General features: G+C 37.9%; 1 protein-coding gene across 18 annotated transcripts in view; it reads right to left on the minus strand.

The window, feature by feature from the left end:
* The window catches only part of PTPRF (protein tyrosine phosphatase receptor type F), a 3,404,399-nt gene that overhangs the window by 1,276,241 nt on the left and 2,113,006 nt on the right, over window positions 1–15,152 (minus strand). For all 18 annotated transcript variants that reach the window (XM_044085436.1, XM_044085429.1, XM_044085440.1 and 15 more), the window contains one exon: window positions 3,977–4,087. In XM_044085436.1, coding sequence (XP_043941371.1) covers window positions 3,977–4,087 — 111 coding nt within the window. The remainder of the gene's footprint in view (window positions 1–3,976; window positions 4,088–15,152) is intronic.

Genomic DNA, 15,152 nt, shown 5'->3' on the forward strand with positions numbered 1-15,152 from the left:
AAGGTTTGTTGCAGGGTAAAAAATTTGGATGGTACTAAAATCAATGGTGTAATATACAGGGCACTTGAATATTATGATTGTAATTCCACAGGTGTGGTGTACATTATTGGATGTGGATGTACACAAAAGAAGTGGTATATAGGACAAACAACTAGAAAGCTGAAGCTTAGGATTTTAGAACATTTAGGTGACATAAAACACAAAAGATTGGAGAGTCCGGTAGGGAAACATTTTAGTGAAGTACACGGGGGGGTCCCAGAGGGGTTCATATTTTGTGCACTAGGTAGACCTATTATGCTGGGGAATAAAGATGTGTTTCGTGAAAAATTATTGCAAATGGAAACTAGGTTTATTTTCAACTATAAAACCTTGTCTCCTTATGGTTTAAATCTGGAAATTTGAATTTGGAAACTTAAAATAAAGTTTCCACATGTCTCTCAGAGTATAACTGATTAGCAATGTTCACAAATATTTAAAATGTTTAATGTTTAAGAAGGCATTCAATATGAAATTTAAATTATTTGTAAAAATAAGACAATTTATTAGAGTATTTTGTAAGTATGTTTAATCAAGCATGAATGTATTTATATATATAAAAAATTTCAAATTATTTTGCTATATTTGCAAACAGTTTTATGATGTAATTGAAGAATCACTTGGGGATGTTGCAGCTTTAAAAGGATATGTTATAAGATGCAGTCCATAATGGTGCAGTAATAATGAGCACTAGTGAGTTAACATGTTCAATAATTCAATTAAGCATGATATAAAAAGGGTGGTGTTTGTTGCAGTAAAATGTATTCCAGGAGAAGGCGAAGGCCGAGGTACCAGAATTAAAGAACTTTCAAACTCATTGTGGATGTGTTCCTGTTTTCTTAGAGTTTAAAATTGTGGTGTTTTGAAGGAGTGGAGGTGTTGTATTTTTATATAAACATGTAGGAACCAAAAGATCACACATTTCTCCCTACATTTTGTGATTTTCAAGACATAACCAGAAGAGCGCTCTCATCTTCTTTCTCTCTCATCTTCTTTCTCAGAAGGTACAGATTTTGAGGGAGTCCACCACTCTCGTGCAAAACATGCTATGCAATCCCTTGAACACAGACCATATTCATAAACACTGCCCTCATGGCAAAGAGTCTTTGCCCTGAAAAGATCCACCTATGCAGTTCAAAAAGGATACATGTGGTTTCACTGATGCAGTTTTGTTCACCACAGGAACAGATTAAATCCTGTACAGTGGAGACAGCTGGCTACACTTTGTTCCTATTAGCCAAGTCAACCCTTCTTTGCATCCACTTTACTTCTGCATATTTTGCGCTATTTGTTTTTTTTGGAAGCTTTTCTCCTTGGGACTCTGCTGAAAAAGGGCTTCTAAGAACCCAGACAGACTAACCCGGTTAACAAATGTAAAAATAAATAAAATAAATAAAATTACAGTAACTTTGATTAGTTACTATGTAACAATTAAAAACACATTTCACTGTAATACAGAGGTTATACTGTAGTTCCATGGTATACAACTACAGTGCTCCCCAGTTATGTTAATGGAAATGGCCACAATCACTGGACATGGTATATGATTCACAAACAGACACACTGCATACCAAAAATAAAACGCTCCAAAACCAGATACCCACAGAGAAGCATCTAGATTGACAGACACCAGAAGGGACTGGTGATGCACCACAAGTTGAACTCTTTGGACCACCCTGATGGTAAGTGCCACCCAAGTGTGTTAAACAGGCTGAAAAGCATTGCCTTTCCAATAGCAAGACAAACAAGGGTTCAACAGGTATTGTCTGGAAATGGATGCATGTGCGTAAAAAAAAAAAACTTTAATAATCCACTTTCAAAATAGTCCTTTAATCTGTGGCCTGTAGCAGTGACTCAAAGATCTGGAGAAGGCGAACATTAGTGATGACCAACAAATGCATACACGTCAAGTTACCAGAAATGTCTGTAGTCTTATGAAAACTATAATATTATAACTACTTGACTAACACTATTGTTATTGCAGCTTATTGCATTTGACATCCAGATATATGGGCCATACTGTGGATATTCCAACCACCAGCACCACCAAAAGAATTACATGCAGACCACTAATAAAGATACATGGCAATATCTGAGCAATACTGTGCATGTGGGGTAGATAAAGTCTGTACCAGAACTACTTCACCCTGTATTTATCAAAATAGTACTTGTTATTGCTCACAATGGTATGCACTAACTAGTACATACACTCACTAGATGACTTGCTCTACAGTCCGTTATTATGTGTGTGAAAATAAACACTACAAAGCAAATCTCACTGTGGCATCGAGTTTTTGCTTTTACAACTTACAGTGAAGGGGGGGGCACAAAGTGCATTGCTGTCTGTAACATGAAAACTAGGATATTGCTTTTAAAATGGAATTTGAGAACAAAGTTTGCTGAATTAATATCAACATAATCTCACTAAAGGTTTATGTGAAGAATTATCTATGCTGTTTGCCTGCTGGCTGTGGACTGCCACTATATAAAGCTAACCTCTATCTTTCCCTATCTCTGTGATGCCATCTTGCTGCATTCCGCCAACAGGGCAGAGTCCACTTATGAATCTGTGAGTTTTTTTGAATACACACCACAAATAAACTAGTTCCTGTAAAGGATCGCACTCAGATGTGGCATCTCTATCATATTCACATTAGTATTAGCATGCACAAAACACTGAACATTCCCCAGAGATGCCAACAGGATGTAGAGCAAGCACAGCAGACCAAAACCAGAAATGTACAGTACGCTACCTAATAAAAATATTTTATGCAAACTAGTAATATGGCAGACAGTAGATCCTAGTTTATCTAAACATTAATAGAGAAACGATTACTCTACACTCAAGGTACCCTGAAGCTGCAATGAATGCATTGCTACCACAAGTAAATAATCCAGTACAATCAGTATTACCCAATATGTACACATCAATTCAGGAGGTAAAGTGCACAGAATATGCTATCATTAAAGGGCTGGACATGCAAATAAATACCTGGAAACACAATCTACAGACTGAAAGTCTGCCACAGCACTGTATGCAAACACTACTTTGAGAATATCATCAACTACTTAGCAAAGAGAAGAACCACTCCACAGCAGCTGGATGTTACAAAAGTAGTCAGATGTGGTAACCTGTCAAGCCAAGATTGCATAGCTCCATGTTATGTGAAGCCTGCCACATGAATGCCAGTAAACAATGAAAATAAAGGATGTAGATTTTTCATTAAAGTTAACTGATATGGGGCATGGCCGGGGGGCATAGATGAGGAGACAGAGGTTGCAACAGTAACTTTTCCAGATCAGATATAAAATAAGGTACTGCCATTACCTCATTTAGAATGTTAAGACTTCAAAGCAATGTTTCAGCTGCATTTTTTGTTAGGATTTCTATGTTATTGGTTGCAAGGGTGGGATTCGCACTCAAGAACATAACTATCAAAGTATTTCACACTCCAGAGACAGTGAACAGGTGTTACAGTTTACATATACCACTCAATCTAGCACACCATGCATAACTGCAAACATATAACATACACATATTCTGCAATGTCTTCCCACTCAATTTTAAGGCAAACTTTCGAAACATTTTTAAATTGTCCTGAAAAAATAAAACAAATTCTCATATGACTAACTAAAAATATTGACTTAGAAAGACGCAGATCCCCAGAATCTCTTGGAAGCTTTTCACAAGGACTAATATTTAACGAAGACTCAGTTATAGTAAAGATATGTGTTCTTTTACTTTGCCTAGTCCAGCATACAAGAAATGTTTTACAGATTTTGGCTTTAATAAATGTAAGGAACCTACACTAATTAATCTTACTTTGCAACCCAAACTCCCCTGCCATCTAGAAATAGTCGCACTACTCTCAAACTCCCATGACTCCAGGATTACAGATCGCAGGTTCAGATGATCAGTAGCCTGACAAGCCATTCTTACCTCGGACGTACAGATTGGCAGGTGCAGAATACCGTGTTCCAACATTGTTGGTTGCCACACATTCGTATTTACCCTGATCCGATTCTTCACTGTTTTCTATCTGTAAGGCTCCTACACATAAAAAGACACCAACAGTTTAAGTTATAACTCAAATACAGTGAAGGAAGCAGCTGGAAACATTTTTACTGAACCATTTCACATAGCACAAAACAGCATAACAGATCACGTTATCCTTTTCACCTGTGTAGAATGCACAGCACAGAAAACTTCCACTTGTCTAAATCAGAGAAAACATTAAGCAATGTTATAACAGACATTTAACATTTGTTTTAGGTGTCAAATGTAATTACTACAATCAGATTAAAAAAAAAAATTACAGCTATCCTATTATAAACACCAGCAGGCAGTCAAGCACTTCAAGCAGCTGTCTCCATATACTGCTCTTCATTTTTACCATGGAAAATGAATTTCGTGCAGATAAATATTCATCTTCTTGTCATCATTTCAGAGTAGTATTTTTGTTATTTTTAACCGACTACAGTGAGGCACACTGAATTCTTCACTAACATTTAAGAGTTTTATTCTGTCACAACAAAATGATAGATCCTAAAATATTTTAATTGCCCTTGTTTCCTTTATCTACATTCTGACAGAAAAAAGTTATGTACTTACCATAAAGTTCCATCTCTGTTGTCCATTTTCATTCTTCCTCAACTGTTGGTTTGGATCCAATCCTCGGATCTGACTCGGCTGTTACTTTAGTTCATGGTTACCAAAAGCTCTTGAGCTCCTCCCTTACCCACAATGCACCAACCCCTAACATACTTCAGATCTTGTTTGCTGGTTCACATAAAGTAGAAAGTACTAATATCATATTTCTGACAGAAGAAACTATATGTGCAGCTCAACATGAAGGACAGTGCTGTCCTTATTATCTTTCATTCTTCCAGAAATCAACTGTGAAAAAGTGTGGGGGTTGACAGGTGGGAAGTTGAAGAACAATGAAAATGGACAACACAAATGGAACATTATGGTAAGTACATAACTTTTTTTATCCAAAGTTGTCAATTTTCATTCATTCAACTGTTGGGACAGTCTATCCAGCTACCTAAAACCCCGAGTGGACTCCAAGGAAGGATATTCCTGCACGGATAAACCAAAGCCTGTTCTCCCAAGACCAGATCCAGTTTGTAATGAGTGCTAAAGTATGAGGACTGGCTCAGGTTGCAACAGCACATACGTTGTCCATGGAAGCCCTAGACAGAAAGACTGAAGATGTTGCCATGGACCTAGTGGAATGGGCTCTTAAAGGGTGTGGTAAGGTTGTAGACAAAAGATATGTAATCTGTCAGACATCTGGCTAAAGTTACCTCTGCAACTGATTTGTCCAATTTAGAATCTGCAAAGGGCACAAATAATTGATCTGTCTTCCTAATTTCTTCTGCTCTATGAAAGTAAAATCAGAATTGTCTGTGAACATTTAATAAATGCAACACATTCACCTTTGTTTGCAAATTTAGGAAAGAAAACTGGGAAAATAATGGACCGGTTGATATTGAATTCTGACACCACCTTAGGAAGGAAAGAAAGGTTGGTACATAATGTTATTCTATCCCTATAAAAAAATCAAACAGGGAAGCTTAGAGGATAATGCTTGAAATTCTGAAATTCTTCCAGTAAAGGTAATGGCCACTAGAAAAAACAGTTGTCCAGGTCAGGAATTTAATATCACATTTTTGCTTCTGGTTCAAAGTGTGTGTGGGGGTGGGGGGTTCAGGCCTGTAGTACGACATTTAAATCCAGCAGTAGAGTATGGTCTTTATAGGGGGGTAGGGTCTCAGCCGGAGAGTGCCTCTCAAAAAGGCCTTACAAAGTTTAGATGAAGCCAGGGAAGAATTCACAAATTCAATAAGAAAGTTGGAGATTGCTGCTAAATAGACTATTAATGGTTGGGGAACTAGCTCCTTCATTAAAAATTATTGCTAAAAATTCAAGTACACTTTTTACAGGGGCTGAGAAGGGGTCAAGAGATTCTGATGAGCCCAAAACACAAACCTTTTTAATTTCTATAAAGTTTTCTTGTAGAAGCTTTATGGAAGCAAAAGTATAAGATGGGCGGGGGAAGACAGCATAGGTTGTCTAGCTATTAAAGGAAGTGGAGAAACCACCCTGTTAGCTTGAGGTTTGAGATATCCAGATGAATCATGCTCATTGGGTGAGACAGGAGGTCTGGAATTGGATCTAGAATCCAAGGTGGGTAAAGTAGATGAGGCCAAAGAAAGGAGAACCAAACCTGCAGAGCCAAGTAAGGTGCAATGAGGAGGACTATGCTCTTCAACTATGCATCTTTCTGCAGAAATTTGGGAATTAGAGGTGTTGAGAGATGGGCATAGAGAAGACTGGGGGGGGGGGGCACTCGTGGAGGAGATCATCCCTAGGCGATTCCCCCAGTGATGGGATCAGGGCAAAAACCCTGCTACACTTGTTTAGGGGAGATGCAGAAAGATTGCAGCAAGGCTGGCCCCATTGATGGAAAATCATTTTTGCCACTTTCATGCTGAGAGGCCACTCATGAGGTAGTAGGATGGACCTGCTCAATTTGTCTATCACACTGGACTTCCCCTGAATGTGCATTGCTATTAGAAAGCAGTTGGAAGAGATTGCCCATTGGCACACTCTGAGGGCTTCTTGATACAAGGGGTAGACCTGGTTTGTCCTTGTTTGTTGATGTACCAAACTACTGACATGTTGTCCATCTGAATCGCAACTGTTCCAAAAGGTAGAGAGAGTCTTCGAAGGCCTGCAATGCCAACAGCACCACTCTTATTTCCAGGACAATGATATGCATATTGGCCTCTTTGTGGGGACCAAGTGCCTTGGACGGTCTTCCCCAGGATATGCCCCCACCACCGGATCTGGGATGCATCTGTGGTTACTATGGCCTTCAGCTGAGGGAGAATGAAATGACGCCATTGTAGAACCTGATCTGATCGAATCCACCACCAAAGTTATCTCTTGCATGCCTGAGTGATTCTTATTTGGGCTGACATGTGTTGGTAAAGACTAGATCACTGTGTTGCTAACATCCACCGAAGAATTCTCATGTAAAATCTTGCTATAGGACTATAGCTGCTGACAGTGATCCCAAGGCTTGTAGAATTAATCTGGCTGAGACTGCGGTACTATGAATTATTTTCCTGACCTGGAATCTGACAGTTTGTACACTTGAAAGAGGAAGAGAAGCTGTCACTGATACTGTGTTGAAAACTGCTCTTATGAATTCCAGTGTTTAAGCCATTTGAGATTTGTTGTAATTTATGGTTATCCCCGGAAGGGAATAAGTCTGAAGTACCTGATCTCATGCTCTTATTAGTAGATGCCTGGCTGGGGAGGTAATGACCAGTCGTCCTGGTATGGAAACACTCAGAATCCCTGCAGTCTCAAGTGAGCTGTTACCACTGCCATTCATTTGGTGAACACCCTGAGGAGGCTGTGGTGAGGCCAATGGGCAGTGCTCTGAGCTGCTAATGACTGGCTCCCAGCCGGAAGCATAGATACCTTCTGGATTTTCTGTTCATCTTTATATGATAGACCTTCAGGAATCAGGATGCATACTATCGAGCACATTCAGTTGTCCTTGCACAAAAAGGGCAGAATGAACTGAACTTCTTTTAGAAAAAACGCAGCTGGTTTGGTAGCTTAAATTAAATGCAACTCATCGCCAGTATTAATGACAATGTTTCAATTGATAGTATTTTTTTCTTTCTTTCTTTCTTTTTCAATTAATAGTATTTTAAAGTTAAGAGCAGTAAGTTAAGATTCTATGAGGAGCTTTTGACTTTTATGATGCCCTAAATAAGCCATATGATTATTTAATGTTTTTATTATCTTAATTTATCTTGTTCGCACCATACCTCCTTACCTTGTATGAAAACCAGTTTCTCATGGGATTTCAGGTCCCGAAAGGCCATACTATCACCCCAGCTGTAAATCCTCCCACCTTCAACCATACTTATAGTACCAGGTCCTATCCAACATCTTGTTCAGTCTATCAACATCTCAACCCCAGGCACATTAGCTCTAGATTCAAACACTACCACAAACTAAAACAAATTCCTGAAGTTCATCACCAAGTACAGACTTAACCTAGTACTTGGTGGTGATATTCACCCCAACCCTGGCCCACCCACTTCAGATACACATACCCCCTCTACTTGCAATCTAAGCTACAAACCTACAATTAATAGGCCAACTAACTCTCTCCTAGCCTGGCATCTCAATATTAGAAGCATTAATAACAAGGCACATGAATTGCATGCACTTCTGGATGTCCACTCCCCTGAGATTCTCTGTTTATCTGAAACCTGGTTAAAACCTAACACTACAGACAATGAAGTGTTACCACCTGGGTACAACATACACAGGCTGGATCATGCTTCCAGGAAGGGGGGGTGAGGTACTCTATAAATCTGAGTTGAATGTCACCATAGATGTAATACAACCACTTCAGATTAATAACTCACGAGATTCTTGCCACCAAATTGCAACTCAATAAAAATAAATGCATTAATATCATCTGTATGTACATTGCCCCAGGTAGCAATATATCTACACTTGAAGATATCCTGCACTGGCTATCATGTCACTACCCCTAAGAAACCCTACTACTTGGAGACTTTAACATAGACTGGGGCACATTAACCTGCATGCATTTACACAAATCATATCCACCCCTACCAGGATAGGTAAACCCAACCAAAAAGAAAGCATACTTGACTGGGTACTCAGTCACCCCCAACTGTACACCTCTAGTACCCTCCCTGATGGCCGAAGCAATCACCTTCTCACATATGTAATTAAGCAAAAAGCCATCAATTCCCAACAACCCTTACTCAGAAAGGTTAGAAACAATAAAAACTTTGACCCTGCCAAATTCCAACAAGAACTAAACTCATGTAATTGGTCTATTCTAAAACACCTCCTCTTAGAGGAAGCAGTAGCATACTTTAACAACAAATTCCTTGAGATCCTTGATTTGCATGCACCTGTTCGTTCACAGAGAAAAAATGCAAAAACTGTGCCATGGCTTTCTAAAGAGTCTAAACTCAAAATTACCCTTAGAAACAAAGCATGGCGTGTTCTTCTAAAGACCTCCAAGATCACATTAAATACAGGCAATCCAGGACCGAAACTAAAAAAATCCATTTTACAAGACAAAAAACAATACTACTGTAATTTACAGACAGTAAATCAAAATAACCCTCAGAAGTTTTGGGCAGGTTTAAATAATCTAGTACATCCTGGACAAACTTCAACCCCAATCCCTGCTGCTACTATTGATAAAACCCCTGAAGATGTTTCTGACAGTTTTAACCGATTCTTTACTGAGACAATTCAAGCCCTAGCTAGCCAACTACCTCCTAGCTCCCCTGGTCCTGAAAGTACCACCACTAGAAACCTACTCGAATTCAGTTTCCAACCAGTTGCCACTTCACTTATCCGTATCTTGATCAAAAAATTAAAACCCACTACACTTTCTGCTGATGAACTCCCTGCCGAGTACCTACAAAAATCAGCTGATGCTATTGCTTACCCAGTCTCAATACTAATCAATCGAACCATAGTACAAGCTAAAATTCCCACCATCTGGAAAATATCCAATGTAATCCCACTTCACAAAGGAGGCAGCTCTACTGAATTCTTCCATTACAGGCCAATAGTTATACTCTCTCTACTTGCAAAGATTACGGAAAAATGTGTTTATAGACAACTCATGCACCACCTAATCCAGAATCACCTTATGGCAGACACTCAGCATGGCTTCCGTCCTCATCACAGCACTACTTCAGCCCTCCTAGCCTTTATCAACACCATAAACCATAATCGCAACAATAATTATATATCCTCAGCCCTCTTCTTGGATCTTTCCAAGGCATTCGATATGGTTGATTACCAACTTTTAATCCACACCCTGCAAACATTCTGTCTAGATACTAGAGCCCTTCAATGGTTTCAATCCTACCTGAATGGTTGACAGCAGGCTGTCCTCTGGCAGAACAAACTCTCTAATCTTCTACCTAACACCCTTGGAGTACAACAAGGCTCTATACTAGCGCCCTTGCTGTTCTCCATCTTCATTAACTACCTTTATACTGTCATCCCAAAAGTCAGTTGTATCCAATATGCTGATGACTCTACTCTGACTTGCTCGGCCACATCTCCAACAGAGTTAAGGTCAGCTACCCAGACCACCTTTAATACAATAGAAAACTGGCTTTCTGAACGTCGTCTGATCCTAAATCCCAAAAAAACTAAAATGCTGTTATTTTCACCAACACATAGGTCTACCGCTTTCACCTTTACCATAAATTCAAATGATGGCACAATAATCTCCCCTGACCCCTCTACAAAACTATTAGGTGTCATCATAGATAATAATCTAAAATTCGACCTATATGTTAACCAAACTATCAAAACCATCAATAAAAAACTAGGGTCACTTTACAGAATAAAAGCCTTCCTAACCCCCCTAGCTAAAATTGCCATAGCTCGCTCTCACCTTCTTTCAACCCTTCTGTATGCATCCCCTCTACTCTCGAATTTAAACAAGACTGTCTTTAACAAACTCTCAATTTGCTACAACCAAACTGTCAAGTTTGCCACTGGGCTGCCTTTTAGGACACATCATTGCATCAATCTAAATCAGCTTGGGTGGCTTGAACTACCCAGCCTAATCCAGTATAACCAACTGATTATGGCCTATACAATCCTCTATAATCCGGACAATACTCCTGCACTTAAAAATATTATCAACCCCTATAACAATCCTAGATCCTCTAACAAACTACTAATTCAGACTAGCAAAATTAATAAGACAGCCGGTGACTCTATCTTTGCAAACTCTGTAAACAGACCCTGGAACTCTCTTCCAGCTGATATTACCTTACTTTCTACCTTAAGTCAATTTAAAACTAGACTCAAACAACATTTGGCACTTAACTGGCTATGTCAATGTATCAAGCCTGGCTAACTCTCTCTAGAATGTGTAAAAAAAAATCTGTTAACCAGCTTACTGTGTAATTTAATTTAATCCTGATTTATGCTCGGGAGTAACTCTAACCTGTGGAACTTGTTTAACTTGCTTACTTGTTACAAACAGACTATTTACAGTGATTACATATGTAATGCTGGTATTATGTAATGCTGTATCTGCTTACCCTTGTAGCTTTTCTCCCTGGGCCTCCGCTGAAAATGGACATGCATCCAGTCGGACTATCCCGGCCAACAAATGTAAAATAAATAAAAATAAAAAAAATATTAATTACATTAAGATTATTTTTTAATTTTTACTTTTATAATGGTCTTGTACATGTTTTTGGTGTTTGTCCTTCAAATATCTGTACTTTCTAGGATGGTGTTTGGGATTGGTTAATTAGTTTAAACCAGTGTATATAAAAGCTATGAAGTTTCGCTTCTGTAATAAAATGGATGAAAGCACTAAATTTATATGAGAGTTTATTGTTGTTTTGTGTTCTACAGTCCTTGGGTATGGCTTTGCAGCGTTGTTTTATTTTATGAAAAAAAAAAAAGATAGTACTGTTCAATCTGTGGTAGTAAAGGGAACTGGCAAGGGAGGAGGATTATGCTGGCACATGTTTACATTCCACCTAAAACTGCTATTATGGAACTTGCATCTCTTGATAACTCTACAGGATCTCTGCTTATTTTTCTGGTTATAGGCCACCTACGATTGGCAATAACCCTTTCTACTTTCTGTAGCCTAAGTTGTTGTGCTAAATTTTTTGTGCTCTGGGGTTATTATTAAAATAGTAATTAGCAGTGATCTTTCTAAACTCATGCATATTATCTAGACACTTTTTCTTTTTAGCACTCCGTTTTTGCACCTGTTCTTGCTCTGTGAGATTCTCTTTATTCTGCAGTAATTTAATCTGTTAGCCCCTCTAATTCCTATTTCTTACTAACATCTCTTTTCTTTTTATTTCTACCCTATTTTTAATCTCCATTTTCATTTTATCCCACCCACTAGCTATAACTTATGAAGATACTTCTATCTTCTCTAATAACCCTCAAATCATTTCCTCTACTCATTCCTTAAATTACTCTATTTTAACAGTAAGGTGGGAAAGCACCAGTGTCGCTTTTTACTTTATAACCCAAATGTTTATCTTAGTTTTTATTGATGTATAATCTGAATTAGTCATTAGATGTGTGTGTCAGCTTTCAAATAAATGCTCATCCTCCTCTGAAATATAATTTATATCTAGTCTAGCCAGTTATTGGAGCAATAATAAGTAAATCCTGTCAGAGTTCCTACTACTTAATTCACATCTTTCAAACCAAATATTTTCATAAACTCCTTCAGAAATTTACCCTCTTGTTATATTTTCCCTTCTGTCTCACCTTGATGCATCCTCACAATTGCAAATCAAGTTCAGTCCCTACTTATAAGTAATATTTCCTGTGGAAAGCTGACTTCTCACAAATTTTCTTAAGATCTACAACAGCAGTTTCTGAGGAATTCCAGCACAATTCTTCTCCCTTGCTAATAGCTCGTTACTACCACAAATCTACCATTATTGTGTTTCTTCTTATTTCACTATCGGAGCCCCCCCTTACAATTAGTATAATTACTCCCCTTTTCCTTTGTCCCTGATATTCTGCCAAATATCCATTTTGAAATCTTTTGTCAAATTCATATGCTCATTTCTTTCCAAATGTGTCATTTGGAGCATTGTTACTTGTACTCAGCATTCTTTAATACAATTCAATACTATTTCCTTTTTCCCCATACTTACCAGACATTATGGATAACATAGCCATTATGATAAAGAGCTACTGTTCTCAGCTATTAAAAATGAAGTTTTTTTTTTAATGTGTATTTCAAACTTTTACGTTATATGCACACACTGTTTGGCATGCGGATCTTTTATACAGTTGTTTCTTCTCACCTCCATGAGACCAAGTCACATTTTCAAGACTTCTTGTTTAATGCAAACCCTCAAACAAAAAAACTAAATACATTTTCAGAACATCCCATACCAGGTTTACCACCTATCCCACTTTGCGAGGGACAGTCCCTCTTTGGGCAGTTGTGTCCTGCAAAAAAATTGTAAAAATGGCAAATGTCCTGAGATTTTAGGACAAAATTATTTCCTATATTTTATGTAATAGTTGCATAAAACAGTTTTTCTGTATTTGAAACACCTAAATGTGATAAACAGAATAAGCAACTAAAATGCTACAAGAATAAGCTTTTATTTAGGCAAAAAAGTGAAATTCTGTCCTTTGTACTGGCCATGGGTATGTTTTACCCTGCAAAATCTGACGTTTGCACCAAAAATGTCCCATTTTGGGCATTTGAAAAGGTGGCAACGCTATCCCATACCCTATTAACTTAGAACAAGCACACAGAGCTATGGAAGTTTTCCAAAATCTTACATTTAAACCTCCAGATATCAGAAACTGCCCCAAATTGACAGCTGCACCCACAGGCATTACCCAACATAAAATTAAGGTTAACCATGCAAAAGCAAATGCTACTACCTGTGTTCACACTTACACTGCTTGGTGTCTGGATTGCTGTATGTTGTTTTCTTATCTCTATGCCCTTCCCAGATATAAAAACAGCTTGTATGCTTTCACAACATGTTAGCTAGTGCACTTTTTCTTATGGCTAGAAGTTATCTTTAAATAAAAATAGTAACTGTACATGGATTTATTATATGCATTAAGGTATTAAGGCTGCTAGGGAAGCTGGTATCCCTTATTCTCTTCCCATAATTTCAAGTGATATTTTTCACTGAACTGTTTGCATTGTACCTTTACATTTTGCATTTCCCTCAACAAAGCATGTTCAGAACTTGCAGTATTAATTGCTTGCACCTGCAGACAGCTCATCTCCATAAAAGTAGTCAGCAATGAATCTTTGTAAATTTCACTCAGAACAGAATGTACAACTGCCTTCAGCTGCAGACTTAACTCCCACTAAACAGTTTCTAATGGAAAAAAAATTGACATCTTTGTAGATGTAAGAAACTTAGCACTGTTCGTGGCTTTCATCAATTTGTCTTATTTTTCAAGCCTACTTGCTTACAAAAACATTTGTTTATAGCTCAAGTCAAGGACATTAATCCAAACATTCACCCTCGTAAAAATAAAATATCTTAATTCTACATAAAATATACTCTGTGAACTTTTATATCCCACCACCACCCTAGCACCTCAAGATCATGGCATACTGACATTAAACTTGCTTTTGTCTAGCATTTAAAATACCCTTAAGTGCACACTACATAAAACTGCTTTACTACAAATATCATGCAGTTATCACATTTTATACAAATGCTATTAAAAACAAAAACTGTTATTTTCAGTTACATTTTTCTCTTATTGTCCTTCTAAACATAAAAAGTGTGGTATCTTCTTTACAGTCTATCCACAAAGTCAGCAAGTGTCAAGTCTTTCTCAGCCATTTTACCATGCAAAGCCATATTTTACAAATGTGATTGATGCTTTATAGTCTATTTGTTCATTCATTTCACTGCTGTAAGACTTCTTTCTATTCACTGCCATCCCCCAACACCAGACTTGGGTTCAATTCCAGGGTACCCCTGATTATTCTAGTCAACTGCTGTGTTTTTTTCTCTCTCTCTCAAACATTTTCCTTTGGAACTTTGGAAAAGGTTTCACTGGCAAAGTCTCTCTATAGGCTTTATTTTTCAGAAAAATGAGAAGCAGAATCTACTTCTATTTGCTGGCTCACTTTTTGTTGGATACATTTTTTTCCTCCTTAGCACGTTCTATATTGAAAATGTCTTTAATCCTCCAGAAAAATATTCTGAAGATAGCTGGATACAGCAGCTTGAATCTCACACCAGATTACTGGGATAAATCTGCTTCTCTCCTGCCTGGTGTAAAGTGAATAATCATTTTCCACACAATCTGCTGTCTCCAATTTTTATACTTTTCCCTGCTGTTGCACTTTTGTCAGGATCAGCTCTTTCTGCTGATATGACTGCATCTCTGCCAACAAAGGTCTTTGCTGCTTTCTCATGGCCAGGTTTGGTACATGCACCAAATGTGCCTTTTCAATTAACACATTTTGCTATGGAATACCATCCCAGCTGCTTATTTGCAAGTTCATAAAAATAAAGCA

The sequence above is a fragment of the Protopterus annectens genome, chromosome 10.part0 (genome assembly GCF_019279795.1).
Source record: "Protopterus annectens isolate FY-2018-M chromosome 10.part0, PAN1.0, whole genome shotgun sequence".
NCBI lineage: Eukaryota > Metazoa > Chordata > Ceratodontiformes > Protopteridae > Protopterus > Protopterus annectens.